Source organism: Aythya marila (assembly GCF_965140915.1).
Source record: "Aythya marila genome assembly, chromosome: 1".
Classification (NCBI taxonomy): Eukaryota; Metazoa; Chordata; class Aves; order Anseriformes; family Anatidae; genus Aythya; species Aythya marila.
Genome location: NC_139042.1, coordinates 25960363 through 25980419, shown reverse-complemented (window position 1 = coordinate 25980419; position 20057 = coordinate 25960363). Strand labels below are relative to the sequence as shown.

The 20057-nt window shown below is 37.5% G+C and overlaps 1 protein-coding gene across 2 annotated transcripts in view; it reads left to right on the top strand.

The window, feature by feature from the left end:
* TRPC4 (transient receptor potential cation channel subfamily C member 4) overlaps positions 1-20057 on the top strand; it is a 165324-nt gene that overhangs the window by 123159 nt on the left and 22108 nt on the right. For both annotated transcript variants that reach the window (XM_082752547.1, XM_082752548.1), the window contains one exon: positions 13973-14112. In XM_082752547.1, coding sequence (XP_082608673.1) covers positions 13973-14112 — 140 coding nt within the window. The remainder of the gene's footprint in view (positions 1-13972; positions 14113-20057) is intronic.

Here is a 20057-nt window from a genome sequence, read left to right as displayed (position 1 = left end):
AATAACATTAGGTTAGTTTCCAGGACAAAATTTAATCTGTTAGCTAATCTCTTCACAGTATACTGGTATGCAATATCCTTAAAGAGTATATAAAACACTCTTGAATTGCATGAGTTATCCTATCTCAAAGGTGCAAAGATATATCTTTGCATTTACGGATGTAGATGAAAAATGTTGAAGTCTGAGATGAAACTAATATAACACAAGGGTTATAGCTTTACTCTGAAACTGGGAACATGACCAAGTAAACCCTTTTCCCAAATTAAGGTTATTCTGGAACAAATACAGCATGTCAAAACTATTAACATTTTAAACAATATAACTCTTTGTTTGTCTTTCTTTCCATTAAAATAGTTCTGCATGTAATTTACATTTTAATAGCTGTATTTTATATACCTCTATAAAAATGAAGAGAGGAAGAGAGGTTCTGCTTTCCAGCTTCTCTTCCAAATGAATTTCAGCATTCATATATTTCAGAATTTAAGAGGTTTCGGGATTGTCCATAGTGAACTTAGCTCTCCAACAAACAAACAGTAATTAGCATTTACCTACTACTTCGCAATAGAAGACTGAATGTGCATAATTAGCACATATTAAAAGTGTCACTAGAGTAGGAGGTTCAGAGGAAAAAACCTGTATTGGGCTACATTTCCATGGAGACTATCAATTTTACATTTAAAAAGTCTCTTAAGGAAACTTCTGCATTAATTTTGTCTTTTACATGATTAGATGATTACACAAGAGATTACACAAGGTGATTATCCATGGAACAATAAGTCAGTATAACAAGGCTGATGTTATAGCTTTAAGAAAGAGTTGTGGAAAGCTCTGCAGGTAAGAAAAGTTGGAATCTCCTGTCCTTACATATAGGAAAATATTAAGTAGGCTTTTGTCAGTAAGGACAATTATATTTTTTTCTTCTTATCAGCTGTTAATTCAAATTTCCCAAGCATGCAAGATGCTTCACGTTACAGAAATATAGGACCAGCTTCTACACTTGAAAATCTGTCACCACTGGAGAAAGAGAAAAAGAGAAAAAAGAAAAAAAGGAACAGCAAACCCCTATTGTTAAAAAAGTGAGGAAGAACATTAACTTGCATAATCAAATTTCCTTTCCAATTCCTGACTTGCCTTGGATCATGCAAGAAGGCAACTCTTAGTTGATGAGAAGCTGGTAATGTGCACTTGCAGCCCAGAAAGCCAGCCATATCCTGGGCTGCATCAGAAGTAGCACAGTCTGCAGGGCAAAAGAAGTGATTCTTCCCCTCCGCTCTGCTCTTGTGAGACCCCACCTGGAGCACTGCATTCAGTTCCGGGGCCCGCAGCACAAGAAGGACATGGAATTATTAGAACAAGTCCAGAGGAGGACCATGAAGATGAGGACGATCAGAGGGCTGGAATACCTCTCCTATGAAGACAGGCTGAGGGAGTTGGGGTTGTTCAGCTTGTAGAAGGAAAGGCTCCAGGGAGAACCTACAGCGGCCTTCCAGTACCGAAGGGGGGTGACAGGAAAGCTGGGGAGGGACTCTTTGTGACTCTTTGTCAGGGAGTGTACTGATAGGACAAGGGACAATAGCTTTAAACTAAAAGAAAGTAGATTTAGAACACTATCTTTTTTTTTGTTTGTTTGTTTTGTTTGTTTTTTTTTGCTTTGTTTGTTTGTTTTTCTGTCAGGGATTTATGCAGATTATTAGAATGTGTGAATCTACAGAGAATATTCAGGAACTGTGCAAACTGCAAACATTCATGGTCAACAAACTGCTATGGGGAATATACACTCTTGCCAGTACTGAACAAAATGAACATCCATACTGACAGTCTGGATGAAGGGATCATAGAGGTGGCATGTAAACTACACATCATATTCTAAATTTGGTAGGAAAAAATATGTGTAAAAAAAATATGAAACAGTACAAATTGACATGGTCTGGGGAGCAGATAAAAGGGATAATACAGCCAGTAAGATGAAACAGTACATAACCAATAGTGACAAGTAAAGTGTAGTGGAGGAAAATAATACCAAAAAAAGCCGGAACACAATTTCAGTCACAAAGAAGGATAATGCACATAATGACCACTCAAGGCCTCTTAATCCAAACCACTGCTCAACACAGGCTACCTACAAAGATATATCAGTTGCTCAGGCCCTTGTCTAGTCAAAACTTGAAATTTCTCTGGGGATGTATATTCTACCACCTATTTCAGCAACCAATGCCTACATTTAGCCACTGGTGATTTTTTTTACAGGTATCAATGGGAATATCCCATGCCACAGCTTGCAACTTACCTTTTTTCCTTTCAATATGCACCTCTAAGATAGGTCTTTTTTCCAATTATTCATAAGCAGCATTTTCATTAGTGGATGACAGCATTAATATCCTCCTATTAGTGTCCTCTTCTCCAGGCTGAACAAATCCAACTCCCTCAGCCTTTCCTTGTACATCACGTTTTTCAGCCTGCAATCAGTTTGATGGCCTTCTACTAGGTTCAGCTCAGTCACATAACATCTTTTTCTTGGGGTATCCCAAAACTGGATCCACTAATGAAGTCATTTATTTAAACATCCAGAGAGTCAGTTGTCACTAGTGCCTGAATCGTATTGTAGCAGGACCTTTTACTTAGTTCCTTGGAGATTTACCACATTTCAAATATTTGAGCTATATAGATGATTTCATTTTATTTTTTGGTTGTTGGTGGTGTTTGTTGATATGTGTGTTTGTGTGTGCAAGATTTAGCTTAGAATTGTCTTGCCATTTCCAAAACTGAGGCCAAAGAGATACATCTTGTTTTGATTATGATTATAAAGTCAGAAGACTTTTTGTTTGGGAAAACAGTTTAATTGGCTCTGTAAATTCCACCTAAGCATAGGTAGCTTTTATGTATTTTTTTCTGTTTTAGTAAAACTCTATCCTAGATTTGAAAAGCTTTTGGGAGTATGTCTTCCATCTACAATGGAGCTACAGCCTGTTTTTTGGTTACTGAATACCATCCATAGTGTCACAATCAGCCATAATCAGTGGCTCTTAGTCACAGTAGTGGAGATGTGGTATCTGGATCAGGATATCCCTGAACTTAGGAAACCTGGAAGTTAGTAGAGACTTTACCTTACCCTGTCTTCAAATCCTTTCCCTAAACATCCAGAAACAATCACAGCTGAATGGGGGTTTAGGCTATATGGAGCAGTTCTCTATCTTTACTGTCCCTTTTCAACATTTAAATAGAGTACAGAAAATAACGGACTTTGTTTCCTTAAAACTGAGTGTTCAATTAGCATTCACTTTTATTAGTTATGGAAAATTTCCCTCCCACAGGCAATATCTGTAAATGAAGATTCTGCTTGTACATGATAATATAATCATATATAGAAAAGTATTCAAGTATAGACAAGTATTCAATGCAATCAAATGTTTTCTTGAAATTTGCTGATGGAAACAGGTTTTGACAGTATCCTGAGATCATCTTCAGGCCTCAGGCTTGTTTTCAGTGTAGTACCACTGTACTTGGTCCTCTAAAATTCAAATATTTCACATTTAGACATTATAATCATATAGCTTAAGGATCACAGAATCAGAGTCATAAAATGGTTTGGCTTGGAAAGGATGTTTAAAGGTCATCTAGTTCCAATACCTCTGCCATGGTCAGGGATACCTTCCATGAGATCAGGATGTTTACCTGATCAGGATAAAGCAGCGTGTGTGTGTGAAGCCTAGCTTTGATGACGGTGCTTCCTAGTAGATACCCTAGTAAGGAGGCTAAAAACACTAAGCTTGTCACTGAAGTTGTGGGTTGTTTGTTTTTTTGTTGTTGTTTATTCATTTGTTTGGATTTAGCTTCTTTAGCTCCCTCTTCTTCAGTTTCCCTTTGTCCCCATTTTTATCAGGAAGGTGAATGTTTCTCCCCTCTCTCCCCTTATGCCTTCCCTAGTACTCTTCTGAGAAAGAGGTTCCATCTTCCCTCATGCTGAGAAAAGGCAAGTTTCCTGTTCCCTGAGAAAGAATTTTACCTATAAAGCTGCAATGTCAAATGTTGACAACAATGTTGGATATAGTTTCAGCATTTCAGGAAAGGAAGGTGCTCTAAACTCTGAAACTCAGTCTCATGTGGACATTTAGATGAAGGTGTGAGATAGGACGCTAAGTGCTGGTGAGATACAAGACTCACTACTCTTTCCACTTCTTGTTATTCCTTCAATGTGTCATAACTGTCCACATAACCTGTGGATCTCAGCTCAACATCTGAAACTCAAAATGAGCATAAAATGGAATTTATGGGGAATTTAGGTGCCCTGCATGGTGAATTCTACATTCAGTACTGTGTACTTAAATTAAGCATTGAAGCACCAACTATTTCAATGACTAGACTCTTTCATAAGATTTCATTCTCAGATATGAAATTTGGATCCTCATTATCAAGAACTTCAAATCCTTACGTGCCTGTTAATAGTGTAGAAGCAGATGAGTAGTTTCAGATATCCCTAAATATCCACTTCTGGCCTTAGCTGCACGTTTAATGCTGTGCTGCACTGTTCAGAGCTCCAAGAGCTTTTAAGCAATACTACAAAAGACTTTCTGTGCTATACATTCATTTATTCTTCCTCCAGGTCTTGCATCTTTTTGTGGATTTAAGACTTGCACACACTTGAAAAATGTTTTTGTTTGCTTGTTTGTTTTGTTTTGTTTTTCTACTGACTGCATAATATCTTTATTATATTATTCTAGCAACACCAAGAAAATGCAATTAATGCTGGGAGCAATAAAGAATATATAGATGTTTGTAGATACAACAGTTTAATGGGTATTAGACTGCATGACCCTACTTCTAGAATATATATATATTTATAAATTAATGCTTTCTTTGGAAATAATGTATCAGCTTTGCTCTTTACCCTTTCCACAATATTTTTTGTGAAAGTAAGAAAATAATTTCTATATTAAATCAACTTCAGCCAATGGCTGCCACGAAGTTTCAATGAAACCATGGAGATTAAAGGATAATGAGTAAAACTTTGCATGCTCCACTCCTCATGTAAATTTGTAGAGCCTAATAGAGATGTGCAAGCACTAAATGAGGATATATTTTTTCTTTAAAGGTATTTACAGATCCCTGTGCAAAAGTACCTGAGAGAATGGACCGATACTTTGGATAGGTAAATTTCTATCTACAACATTACTGTAGACCTGAGTTCAAACAGAAATGTACAGAATTTCTGCACTGTACCTCCACATTTATATCTGTCCATAATCCCTTACTCCAAACTCAGGCAATTAGCAAGTCTTGTCATTATGAATTAGGAGATTAAATCAGAGTAAACATAAAGAAAGCAACTCAGGTGCCTACAAAGATGAAACTGTTACCAATTTTGAAGTCTTTGAGAATTGGATATACTTACTGAGAGGTTGTACCTCTGATAAATACCCTACAGGAAACCTGTACCTTTTTTTTGACAATGCATGGGATGGCCAGTTTGGATATGCATCTAAACTAACACCAGACACTTCTGTTTAAGCACACAATCCATTCCAAAAATACTGTCTTTCATGCTTCTCCAGATTATGACAACTACATTGTCACTGTATACAGTCCACTGATATGAAAAAATTAGGTACACAGAAAGGAAATGTTAATCCAGGATTTACAATTATTTTCACGTACACTACAGGAAGAGGATCTTAAATACTTTTTTTTTCTTTTCTTTTCTTTTCTTTTCTTTTCTTTTCTTTTCTTTTCTTTTCTTTTCTTTTCTTTTCTTTTCTTTTCTTTTCTTTTCTTTTCTTTTCTTTTCTTTTTTTTTTTTTCTTGTAAAACCTGTTTTTTTTGGAGGTGTAAAAACAGGACAAAGAAAGGATCAATAAAGTTAAGATAGACATACTAAGTAAAATCTCCTTTAATCTTCCACTATGAAAATGAACGACAATTCATTTGCATTGCACAGCATTTTGAAAAGGAAATTAAAAAGATTAAAAAAAAAAAAAAAAAAGTATGCTAAGTACATATATTTTCTTTTATCACTTATGAGAGTACTGCAAAATTCAGACTTCTTGTTAATTAAAATACTGGGTCAATGGAACAGCTATCCCAGTTATATGGACACCTTGCTGCATAAGTACTTAAGCAACTGAATAATCTGATAGTTGGTGAAATATTAAGCCTTAAATATTTGAGGGTCTGTTTGACGCTGATTGTCCAGACTGTTTGCATTTGCCATTCCATAGTGGGTGAAACACATATATACATACTTCACAATGTTCCTAGACCATTTTCATTTGTAACTGATCAGTGTTTCTTGGAAATTGTAATTTTCTTTGAACATGAGAGTAAATATACCGCTGATTTATAATCAGCACTGAATAGTTTCAGCTCTGATATAGTACATTTCATCCAGAAAGTTTGAATCCTTCATAATCTTCATATTTTCCTTTATATTCTCCCTATACTCTTGAGACATTATCAAACTAGTCTTCACTGTTCATGCAGGGGAAGGAATTAAGCTGAATTGTACAACAGGAAAGCCAGGACAGAGAGTGAACTGAGGTTAGATATTAAGTATTCTCAGTGTTGAGTTGTGTGCTCAGATAATTCCCAGATTCAGATCACTTAAGTGTCATTGTCTTGAGAAAAAATCTGGAACAACAATGCCTCTAGCTATGTCATTCCCAGCCTCTTGCCTGACCTGACACAGGACACAGACACTGCACAGTTGTTCCCCTCACAAACATCCATTTCCCTATTCCTAGGAGAAAGCAGAAAACTTGGTTTTAATTTTGTGTATATTCCTTTGAATAGCTGTATTTTACTTTAAAAAAAGAAAAAAAAAAAAATCCCATAGATTGGGAACCCATGAATTACAACAGAATGTCTCACAGTTCTTCTCACAACCTTCATACCTCTTCAACAGAGATCAGATGTCAGACCAGATGTAAAACAGAAGAGAGATTTCAAGCCTTATTGATGCTCATTTAATTCCTTGGAACAAACTCTCCTCAGTTCACAGAGTTTAAATCATTAGCAACTTGTCTCATTTCTTGTACCTGTGAAAAACTTGAGTGCATTGCAGAGCAAAGTTGAGTATGTCAGTTAAGTGGTTTCACAGTCCAGTGAAAATACATTCTTCGAGAAACATACTGAAAGGTTGTTGTTGAACTTGGCATGTAGAGACTGATCCTGAGGAGCCTCCTGCTTCCCATCACTAAATGGTAAGGAATGAAAATAGAAAAGAAAAACAAATCTTTTTTCAGGAAAGGTAATGCCAAAATTAGATAGGAATCCATTGATTCCTTCCATTGACTGAATGCATCAGTCAAGTTGGACTTCAGTCAAATGGTTGCAAATTGATCAGCTTGCATGTGTAATAACTCACAGTGCTTTACACAGTCTGTCCTAGGCCTCATGTGGGGTGTGGGGTTCTTGCCCTGACTTTAAGTTTATTTAATTCCATTAAAACTATGGGATGTTTAATCACATTTGTTTCTATCATTTCATCCTGTTTCCAAATATCCATGTTGCTATTTCTCTTTTACTACTCTAGCTTTTAATTTATAAATGATGATAATAAATGCTTGAAAGTATCACCTTCAACATTTTGATTTATTCCTCAATTAATGAGGTGGAATAGCTGCATAATATTGGTAATTTCCTTTTAAGTGGAAATAAATGATAAAAGCAGAATGATGGGGAATGGACAGGTGAGGCTGTAAGAGACAGGTGTGAAATAAAGATTACATGAAGAGTGTACAGGGTCTGGCTGGGATGTTAACTTTCCCTGCAGCAGCCCATACAGTGCTGTGCTCTGCACTTGTAGATAGAACAGCAGTGGTATCACACCAGTGTTGTGTCTACTGCTGAGCAGTGCTGGCACAGCATCAGGACTTACTCTAACCCTCCTAGAGGGTGGGCAAAAAAGTGAGAAATGAAACATCACCAGGGCAACTGACCTATACCAACCAAACAGATATTGCATACCATATGATGTCACACTCAGCAATAAAAGGTGGAAACAGGAAGAAGAGGGGAGGGGTGGGCTCTCATTGTGAAAAATGTCGGTCCTTCTCCCGATCACTGGCTACGTGCGTTGAGGCCCTGCTTCAACGACGTGGTCAAGCATCGCTCATTTGTGGGAAGTAGAGAGTAATTTCTTTCCTCTGCACTTCCACATAGCCTTCATTTGATTTGTTTTGTTTTTCCCCCTCCCTTTTCCCCTTTCCTTTTTTTTTTTTTTTTTCTTCAGTTAAATTGTTTAGTTAATAATAATCTTTCCTTAATTATTATTTTTTCCCCTTTAATTAAATTATCATTATCTCAACCCGTGAGTTGTTCTTTACTTTACTTCCTCCCCTCCTCATCTAAAGTGGGGAAGTGAGAGAGCAGTTTTGGTGTTTAGCTGCCTAGCACAGTAAAACCACCACAAGAGAAAGGGTTGGAAGAAGAGAATTGGAGCAAAGAGACAATCAGGATAAAGCCAAGTTTATCCAGCTACCACAGTGAAATCTGATTTGTGTGGAATTATTTCAACTAAATACAAGCACCTGGAAGTTAGACATCTGTTTTAATTCAAGCTAATCCTCCACAGCTACTTTTTCAGTCAATTCAGCCACCTGCAGATGACAGGATCTTGGAGATGATTCTTTCCTGCCAGAGAGACAAAGGGAGCTTTGGGCAATTAACTTGTTCCCAATCTAACCGTCTAAAAGTGTTCACTTGTACATCTACCCCTTATATTTGGCTGGTTCCTCTTAGCACCTAGTACCAGGGTACAAGGAGAGGATGCACTCCTCTGTTGTATTGAGATATCCTTTTTTGTTGTCACACATGTGGCTCTACCATTATGTGATAGCATTGCTGCTTTTACACAATAATAATTATGCAATGCCTGGACCCTAGATCTCTTTCCTACCTGTAAGAATGCACACATCAGACAGTCTTGTCTCTGTATCTCTTCATCTCTTATGTCAGGTCATATTTTGGAATTGCCTAAAAGACTCGTTAGATAATAATGTCAGGTTGTGTCCAGCTACCCATAAGTCCACCAAGTAGAAAAGGGAAGTGTGTACAACGTCACAGAAATAATACTGCTTTGATCTCTGGGTGTTTTTGTTGTTGCTGCTGTTGTTGTTTTGTTTGTTTTTGTTTTGTCTTGTTTTGTTTTGTTTTTAACACATCTATTTATGTATTTATTTATATGTTTAACTGATTCTCCCAATGAATGTAAAAAAAAAGAAGTTGACAAAATGTGTCAGACACTGTGGAGAGAACTGGCTGATGTCTTCTCTCTGATGACTTTTCTTGCGAAAGTCTACAACAGGATTTCAAAACCTCTGGATATGTGACTGCAAATTAATCCTAAACTGCACAGCTTGGAATCTCTGAGGTTCCTTGCCCAGAATAGCTCCATCATGTAAGCTTATCAGGCCTTCAAGAAGTCTTCAGAATGCAGAAAGGCTATCAAACTTCAGAGTACACTTTCTCAGGCACACCTGGGAGGACTTACAGGATGCTAGAAATTCTAGTTCTCCCCTCATTCACTGATTGAGCACCTCTCAGGGCACCTAGGTATAGAGATCTGGTACCTCCAAAGACAGAACTTGGCTTTCATGTTGTGATTACCATGGAGTTATGGACTTACACAATCCACCTTAGGAGTTTCTACTTTCCAAGATTTCTCTTCAAAGAAAGCATAAGCATTAGGTATCTGGCATGTCTGAGAAATGCTACTACACATGTATGGATAGCATGTGTGTCACAAATTTATAATCAATTTACCTGGAATATCCATCTCAAGCCTAGTCAGCTGACACCCAAAGCAGTGTTAAAAACAGAAAACTACCACAAATAGGTAGAGTCATCTGTCTCCAAATTGCATTGTAGCATCATGGGCCCTGAAGTCAGGGCTGGAATGTCCCAGGCTCTGAACTTCAAGACATGGAAACTGCTCAAAAACAGTAAAATTTTTCAAAAATGATGGAAATAAATGAAATCTTTGAAATGCTCTTAATCATACCTTTCAGTAATTCTTGCATTACGGGTAGACTGCGAGTATGGGATTCATCCAACTAGATGTAGACATCTGCAGTGCAGTGTCTGTGTCTAAGCCAATCCCCAGAATCAACTCTCTCTCTCCATTGATTTTAAAGGGAAAATAGGGTGGTTACTTCAGGTGGAGCTGTTTGTACTGTAGAAAATTAAAGCTAGGTAAGAAAAATCTCCTCCTCAAACACAATGCTCCATGATCTATCCACTGAATTTTTTGTGTCAGCTGCTGTATGGAAAATAAAAAAATAAAATAAAATAAAAATATCACTTAATTATCACTTAATGGAGAAATAGAGTCATCCTAGCTTCAAGTTCTCTTGGGTCCTATAAAATCTTAGTAACTGTACTTATTTGAGGAAAATGCACTTAGATTTTGGCTGGCAAGAAAGATTAAACTATCATATCTCCCACATAGCCAAAAATAATGTAGGATTTCCAGTTTCTAAAATCATTTGATTTAAAGGAACAAGCCCTACATCAGGATAAACATAAAAGTAGTCTTGAACCAAGAAAAAAAAAAAAAAAAAAAAAAAAAAAGAGTGAATCACCAATATTATAATGTCAAACTATACTCCGAGCTTTTTAACTGACAAAGGACTTCAACATTACTGATAGTTTGGGTTAATTGTGTTTCTCATTCTAAATGACAAAAAAAAAAAATATAACAGGAATATACTTTATTTCACTAGGATTCTTTAATTGTTCAGTATTTCTCTGCTAATATCAAATTTACAATTACATTTCATTTTCTGAAGCCAAGGAAATTGTTGGACTGAGTCTGAATTTCACTTACAAAACTGATCAAATGCAGAAGTATTAGTCAGCATTTCTTTTTCAGTCTGTACATAATTCTATTATATTTCAGTCGGTGCTGTCAGAGTATGTGATGCTGAGCAACAGTCTTACAGAGAACAGCCCTGTTACATTTGTGAAAGTTCATGTTTTTGTCCGAGTATGAATCATAGTATATCTCAGTAGAAGACTTTAGGGAATCTACAGCCTTTAGAATCATAGAATCATAGGATCACAGAATCATAGAATCACAGAATGGTTTGGATTGGAATGGACATTAAAGACCAACTAGTTTCACCACTCCCTGCCATGGGCAGGGACACCTCCCACCAGATCAGGTTGCTCAAAGCCCCATCCAGCCTGGCCTTGATTACTTCCAGGGATGGGGCATCCACAGCTTCTTTGTTCCAGTGCCTCACCACTCTCATAGTAAATAATTTCCTCCTAACATTTAACATAAATCTACCTTCTTTTAGTTTAAATCTATCCCCCCCGCTCTTCCCCCTGTCCTATCACTATCATGTAAAAAGTTGCTCTCCATTTTTTATTAGCTCCTTTTAAGTACTGAAAGGCTACAGTGAGGTCTCCTTGGAGACTTCTCCAGGTTGAACATCAGCTCTCTCAATCTTTCTTTGCAGAAGAGGTGCCCCTCTGATCATCTCTGTGGCCCTCCTCCGGGTTTGCTCTAATAGATCATATCCTTCTTGTGCTGGGGGCCCCAGACCTGGATGCAGTACTCCAAATGGGGCCTCATGAGGGCAAAATAGAAGCATGCTTCCTCTAAGCCTTCATCTTACTGATTACCCCTACGCTCTGTTTTTAAAGCATGTTTTAAAAGGATTGTTTAACTGTGATGAATTAGAAAAGAGCATATTTAGTTCTATGAATGTGCGCTTCAATTTCTGTGAAGTTTTTTTTTTTTTTTTTTTTTTTTTGGGGGGGGGGAGGGGTGCAGGAGGAAGGGAGATTTTCTGTCAATGTAACTGTCTACTTTCTGACTCACAGGAGTCATCCTAGTGTCAAGATCACTTAATTAAAAAGGGCAAGAAACTGTTCTCTAACACTAAGGCTTAGGGACTATACCTGTATTATACAGCCTTTGGCTCCAGATCTCTTCTGAGCCCCACCTCAGACTCCTGTGGCACAATGGTTAATTTTATACACTCTTCTGCAGTTTGAGCAGGAGCAATTCAGAGCAGTGTCTGAAATGTGAGGCATATACTGCAGCCCACAAAACCACTGCTTTTACGACATGATGATGCTCAAAATATTGTGCCTAAAACATACCAAAAGACCAAAAGACTGAGCAGAGATATTTGCAAGTACATGGACTATATGCTGAATGTTAGAGGGGATTGTGGAGCAAATTGGGAGCCAGACCTTCTGGCTCATATTGTGTGACAGGAGTGAGCAGCTCTTTGAAAGGAAGATGTCTAAATCTTTGCCCAGGCTGAAAGTGGGAGGCATTTAGGAGCCCGCCTGGTAGCCCTGTGATGGTGCTTGTGCAACAGCAGCAATGGACACTGTTAGTGGACACTGATACCTGCCATGTAATAATATTCAACTCTTTTCCCACTACGAATCATTACCTTGGATAAAGCATTAAAATAAATGTTAGCTTCTTATCAGTGTTATATTTTATGTATTAGTTTTATCTGATCAATTAAAGTAGAGTTGCAATCAGCCTGTCTAGGCTGATGTAGATATTAAATTGGCATGTCCCTGTCCACATGTTCCCACTATGGTCCTTTCTCAGAATGTGTTCCTACAGATCTGCAGATAGAAATAGTGATGTTGGTGTATCTGAAAAGGAACTCTATGAGTATAAAATTTGCTGGATCTATTAGATGATTTAGGTACTCTGAAGTTCCTGATAGCATGCAGGAACAAGACAGGAAGGTGTGGCTGAGATCAGAAGGGGCAAAGCTGTGAGGAAGTTTTCCTTTCAAAAGCAATCAGGAGACAGAATGACTTCAGACAAAACACTACAAAATTAAATTGTACTTGTCACACCTACTCCACTCCTCTAACTCTCTTTACCATTGTAGTCAACTAGAAGACCACTGAAACAAAATGTTGAGTTTCAAGGTAAATTAAGCCCTGACTACAGTGATGCAGGACTCTGAAAATCCATGTATGAAATCTGTTCAACATTTTTTAAAGGAACTTATGATAAGCAGCTGGAGGAAAGCCATGATGAAGTAACTGTATCTCAACATCCATACGTTTTAGATTGTCCTCTTAGCTGTAAATGTTGTCCCCTTAATGAGCACACAAGTATGAAAATCCTTTCAGCAAAGAATTTACTATGGAACATGTAGAAGCTCTACCGAGACTGGTAACCAAAAAGCTTTGTAGATAATAATATGAAGTATGCATATAAAGATTACATTGTTTTTTATATATTTTATCATTCTGTATTATAAAATAATGTGGAGTATCCTCTTCAGACATTTTATTTTAATATTTACAGTACTAAAGTCTCCATACAGTTGTCTCTGGAGCTGTTAAATTGAGGTTATGTCAGACAACTCGCAAAATGTCCCACTGGGATTGAATATTTCTGTGTCACATTGTGTCCAGAGCAATGCATACTTTGCACACCTGAAAACAACTTCTATTCCTTCCAGTCCCAAAGGCAAGCACCAATAAAAAAAATATTCCACTGAAGACAGTGGTCTTTCCTATGGGAAAGGCAGACTTTAGTTTAGCATTGACAGCAATAATGAAATCCTCTCACCATGTTTGTTCCAATTGAAACAAAATAATGAGCTGGGTTGGTTCCTGCAGTCATACAGTTTACAGTTAGAGTTACATTGCAGCAGATACTGAGGATAAAGTTGGCAATAATAATTGCTTTGGAGACCCTTTTTATACTTATTAGGTTATAAGGGAGAAGGAGATTTAAGAAAACCAAATAAATTGTCCTCGTATAAGCAGGTGATTTTTTGTTTGTCTGACAATTCCAAAAATATTAATTGAAAGATAAAATTTCACGTGACTAGACATGTAATTTAGAGCAGTCATCCACTTTTCTTTTGTAATTATTGTAGGGAAGCTCAATCCAATGTGAGATAAGTGTCTAGGATACTCACAGACTTTTTTTTTATTATTATTTAGTATTCATGCTTAATGAATTATGTTCTGTTTACAGGCTTTATCTGGGGTGAAATTAAACAGATGTGGGATGGTGGACTGCAGGACTACATTCACGATTGGTGGAACCTCATGGATTTTGTAATGAACTCCTTGTACTTAGCAACAATCTCTTTGAAAATTGTTGCATTTTCAAAGGTAACTTTTATTTATTTATTTATTTTAATTTTAGCAAAATATTTAAGTTAACTGAGACTGGACCTGTTCAGACTTTCTTTTGTATTTGATGGTTCTCAGGTCTAATAATGTAAGAGATGTTAGATTTGCTCACTGAATCTTCTGCAACTATGACAAGAAGCTAGGCCAGAATAAGAGCAAACAAAAGATTACAAATTATTATTTTTTCTGTATTTGGACCAGACAATCTCTCTCTCTTGTTCTGAATACTCATGCTATGATATTCTTGGAAAAGGCAAATCGTTCCTAATACTTACACTGCTTGCACAATGTTATGTTTTGTGTTAGTCTCTGCCTATTTTCCAGTAGGAAATTACAGCCCCTAAGAAAATGTTACCCTCTATGCTAAACTTCAGGGCAGGACTGCATGAAAAATATTTACTCAAAATTAGGGGAGGGGGAAGAGGAGAGGGGAAAGCTAAAGAGTAAGATTTTAATTTTGTTTTGAAAATTCATGGTAAGTGCAACTTGATTAAAAAGTAAAACTGAATGGGATTGGTTGGATAAGAGGTTGGATATTTTCTCACCTGTTTCAAAGGCTTTTTATTACCAGTGTCTGAAATGTCTTCCAGCAAAGTAGTTCTTTGCAAAACCACAGAACATGTTGCATTTTCTGTATATTCAATGTGAATTTATAATATATAATAAAATCCTTGTAAAAATGAAATATTTACATCACAAAATGGCCTCAAATGCAAGGAAACCACTTCTGAAAGCATTTCTTAGTATCTGTCTTAAACTTCTTGTCATACCCAAGATAACAAAGCCTTTTTTACTGGCCACTCTTGCAGCATTGCATTTCAGCTCTTTCAGGTTTCCTGACACCAGCTACTTCATATGTATGAAAGGAGTGTCTCTCCTCTGCCAAGACTTTTTTTTTTTTTTTTTTTTTTTTTTCTGGAAAGAGCTAAAAAGCTATCAAATAGTCAGTTACAGCTCCCCGTCCCCCCAAACTGTTGCTGTTCCCATTGCAGCCCTGCCATAAGCAGAGAGTGATATAGGAATAATTTATATAACCTGATGACTATCCACAAGGGTCAACATCAGCTGATGAGCGACAGGGATGAGCAAAGACTTGATCAATTGACACAACAGCCTCCCCCATCACAGAATGTTTCTGATTGCAAACACTTGGAAATCTTCTCATTAAAATATATTTGGAACTGTTGCCTGAAAGAGCAAGAGGCTCAAAGATGTGGGGAGAGCTGTAATATAAAGGTGATGAAATACTGATCATAGCTAATGAAAGCCTCATCATAAAGTGACTGGAAAATAAATAGTCATTTCACCTTCCCAGGTAACAAAGCAAGCAATTCATTGAAAATGCATGTTTCCAAAGCATTGGAGATGGCCAATTATTCACTTTAGAATGATATTAATTACAAGACATTACAATCCTTTCATCTCCCAGACAGTTTCGTCTCATGGCAATCAGATTCCAAGGTGACAGTATCAGTGTTAATGTGCATCCATTACTCTCCAAATCAGTGCTTGCATGTCAATCATAAACAACACATTGCATAAAGCACTATTTTTGGCTCTGCAGCTTTTTTTTTTTTTTTTTTACTGCATGTGCAATATTGCACCCAAATACTTTTTCTGTTCTTCTTTAGAAGAGCCTCAGTTTTGGTAGACAATTGAAACACAGTGTGCAAACAATGAGCAGAGTAATGCAAGAGTAACTTACTGCCCCAGCCATGCTTCAAATAGCTACAACAGAGTTCTCCAGCTCTGAGCAGGGGTTTTGAAGGTAACTGGTACATTTTGGTACAAAACTTTCATTTTCATTTCCTAAACCTTGGAACACACATTTTTCAAAAATACAGCTTTTCTGTATTTTTTTAATCAAATCTATAAGCAAGTTTTTAGATGTATTTTACCTTTCTGTGAGTCACTGTAGCAGCTCAAGCCACCTAAGAAACCATTTTTAACTAAAACCTTTGAATATAAGGATGAGAACACCCTCATATCTCCTTTGTGATAGATGTTCCCAGAGACAAACTTACTGTTTGTGGCCCATTCTCTGACTGACATACTAGATAAGAAGATGGTTATTATTAACAGCAGCTGATGGGATAGTGTAAAACATACCAAAGAGTATAATATCAGGATGAGGGAACTGCTAAGACAACTCAAAGTTATCTGCTTCACTGTCAGCATTTAAATAAAATGACTATATTTCATAATTTTCAAAGGGCTATGCTTTTTGTCTCTGATTGTATATCAGTGTGAGAGATTTTTAAATTATCCACTGAAAATGCTCTCTCCTCGATAAATAGCATGTGACTATAAATAGTGCACTGTCACATGTTTTATATGAGTACAAGATGACTGATTTTAAGCAACACATCTGTTTTGATCAAGGGTTATAAATATAAACAGAAGCTGTTGAGCTCTAAGAAAAATGGATGCTTTCATGTTTTTGGAGGATTATTTATTTTGTACTGATAGGTCAAATGATGTGCAATGGTAAGTCATGTGCAGACACCACTTGTTCTACCTTAAATATTTACCGGGCTTGAGCATTGGATGCAGTGCTTTTTTCCAACTGTACTAGAGACAGCATGCAAATTCATATTACTGATTATGTGAGTCTCAGCTGCTGACATGAAAATCTAGTAGGAAAACATGTTCCTATTCAAGGCAAAACTCTGAAAAGTAACTGAAAATAAATTATTTGTCTCTATATTTATTATCTTAATGATCACCATGTCAGATCCATTCTGCTTAGTAAGAAATAAGATGATATTTCTCTACTGTGACAAGTTCTGCAGAAGCTGACAGTTTTTCTTCTCCCTTTGCACTGTAAAATGGTTTTGATTGATGTTTCACTGGTTTCAAAGACCAAATGTTCATCTAAATGAATATTAACCCCCAAGAAAAATTATTGACTCCATTCCTGAGTGTAATTAATATTTTAAAGATCTTTGCTAGCCCCCTCCCCACTTCCTGACTCTTTCTACTTTTAATTCCAACTTCCCTACTCTGAAACACAGCAAAATGAATGTAAAGATTGAGGCACATATTTTAAATAGCAAGAGTTCACATGCATATATGGCCTTTGGAAAAGGATTTAATGTTTTTGTGTTTGTTTGTTTTTATTATTATTTTTTAATTTTATTATTATTATTTTGTTGTTGTAGTGATTTGTTGTTGTTTTTTCTGCAGTGGATAAAGTTATTTAAACTTTCTTTTTGGTAACAGAGTCAAGGTGTGGTGGTTTCACTCAGCTGGGCAGGTGAGCTCTACCACAACCATTCTATCACTCCCTCTCCTCAAAGGGAAAGGGGGAGAAAATACAATAAAGAAGGCTCAAAGGTCGAGGTAAGGACAGGGAGATCACAACAATCATAATCACAAGCAAGATAGACTTATTAAAGGGAGATTAATAAAATTTATTGCCTATTGCTAGCAAGCCAGAACAGTGAGAAATGAAGAAAACAAGCTAAAACACCTTCCCCCACCCACCCACCCTCTTCCACATCTTCCCAGAGTGGCACAGGGCAACAGGGAATGGGAGCTGTGGTCAGTCCCTGATGCTTCGTCTCCGCCACTCCTTCATGGTCACTCTCTGCCCCTGCTCCACGTGGGGTCCCTCCCATGGGATGCCATCCTTCCTGAACTGAACCTGCAGGGGCTGCCCACAGGCAGCAGCTCTTCAGGAACTTCACCCACATGGCTCCATACCATGGAGTCCATCCCCTAGAAGCAAACTGCTCCAGCACGGGTCCCCAACAGGTGGGTGGCAGCTGCCCCCAGACCCCCTGCTCCTGTGTGGACTCCTCTCCACGGGCTGCAGCTCCGGCCTGGGGCTCTCCATGGGCCGCAGCCTCCTCCAGGCCACATCCACCTGCTCCACAGGGGGCTCCTCCACGGGCTGCAGCGTGGAGATCTGCTCCATGTGGGACTCATGGGCTGCAGGGGGACAGCCTGTTCCACCAGGGGCCTCTCCACAGGCCTCAGGGGATCTTCTGCTCCTGCCATCCTTCTGCACTGACCTTGGGGTCTGCAGGGCTGGTTCTCGCTCCTCACTCTCACAGCTGCTGTTGCGTAGCATTTTCTTTTCTGTTTCTTAGATCTGTTCTCACAGAGGTGCAAATGACATTGCTTATTAGCTCGGGTCTGGCCAGCAGTGGGTCTCTTTGGAGCTGGTGGGAACTTGTTCTGATCTGACATGGGGCAGCTTCTGGATTTTTCTCACAGAGGCCACCCCTGCAGTCTCCTGCTACCAAAACTTTGCCATGTGAACCCAGTGCACAATGGTGTCGTATTTGACCAAGGCCCCGGAGCATATTCAACACTGAGGTGGCCTGATCTACCTTTTAACTGATGTCTGTTGGTGATCTCATTAAATCTACAGCTAGTGACTTTAGTCCTAAAGAAACCTAGCATTCTTCTGACAAATAGTTCAGATATTAGATTTTCATTTGAATTCCTCTGAATAATGACCAAAAATTGTTACCTTATATTCCTTGGGTGATATCACACACTCATCATACATTTGCTTTGATGTTCTATAGTTTATATGCTGCTCAATTTGTTCTCTGGTCTTAATTTTCTATTGACATGCCACATGCATTTTTTTCAACCCATAAGCCTATGATAGTCATCATTCAATCGTGCTTTAAAAAATGGCTGGCTTTATAATCTATCAACAGATTGTGTTTGCATTTGAAGTGGAGTCAGAAATTCATCAGGGCCACAGAATAACAAAACAATAACTGCAGAGAATTGAAATCTGAGTTACCACAAGCTTGGCATTGCTATATATGTTTACTTCTCTAATTCTGTACAATATGGATTGTTTAGTTTTTGGCCCTAAACTATATTTTTTCTTACCTTTATATGTGTATACACACACACACACACATACGTACGTATATGTGTATGTGTATATATATATATATACTTTCATTGCTTGTTTCTGGTTTTAACGTGCCTAGTTTCTTTGCTCCTCTGCTTTCTTTTCCTTTTCATGTAAGCCTCTTTGTCGTCTTAATTCTTCTTTTATCTTGCTAGATTTCTTTTCAGTGTCTTCATATCCTCATATCTCTGCCTCCTCTAGTTAGTAAAGTCAATGGGGTTTTGTTGTCAGAGCCATTTCATACTCACGATTTTCTTTATCACATTTATTGTCTTCTTTCAGCTAGTATGTTTCACAGATCATTTCCAAACCTACTTCTCAGGCCTTTACTTCTATCACTATATATATATTTTTTTTTCATTTCTCATCTCTTAGAGCACATCTTTTCAAAACTAAATTAGCCCTCATTGTTTATGCCCTCATTGCGTTTATGACTATGAGACCTTTTGCATCATCTCCACACATAATGGAAGCATTTGGGTCCAAGAAAGGCAGTCAGTAAAGCTGAAATAACACTGTTGTGACTTTGATTTCCCATTTACAGACCAGAGGTCACTTGATCTTTTCTTATTTGGATAACAAGAAATAACAAATAGGTTGTGTTAATTTGTTAGACTGGGATATTCTGAAACTGACTTTGAACACACCAGTTTTGCATCTTGGTCGAGATCATCACTGATAAAGTCCTTTCTTCTCTTTTCCTTAGCTTCATCATTTCCTTTAGAAAAAGTGACATTTTGTCAGACTACTTCTTAGATATCTAAGATAACTGTCCCCTACCCCAACTCATATAACTAATAATGAGAAAAATATAGTGTTAGACCACATGTGACCTATTTTATTTATCTGCTTTCCTACTACTCTAGAAATGTGAATGGTGACTGTAAAAGAAGCTGACAGAGAGATCGGATGTGGCTGTCTTCACCTAATTGTTTGAATATGATCCTTCTACAATAAATATGATCTTTGAATATGATCTTTCTACATCATATGCTATCTCTGTTCATTGCCATGTAGTTCTATGTTTTTCTCAGAAGGGTAT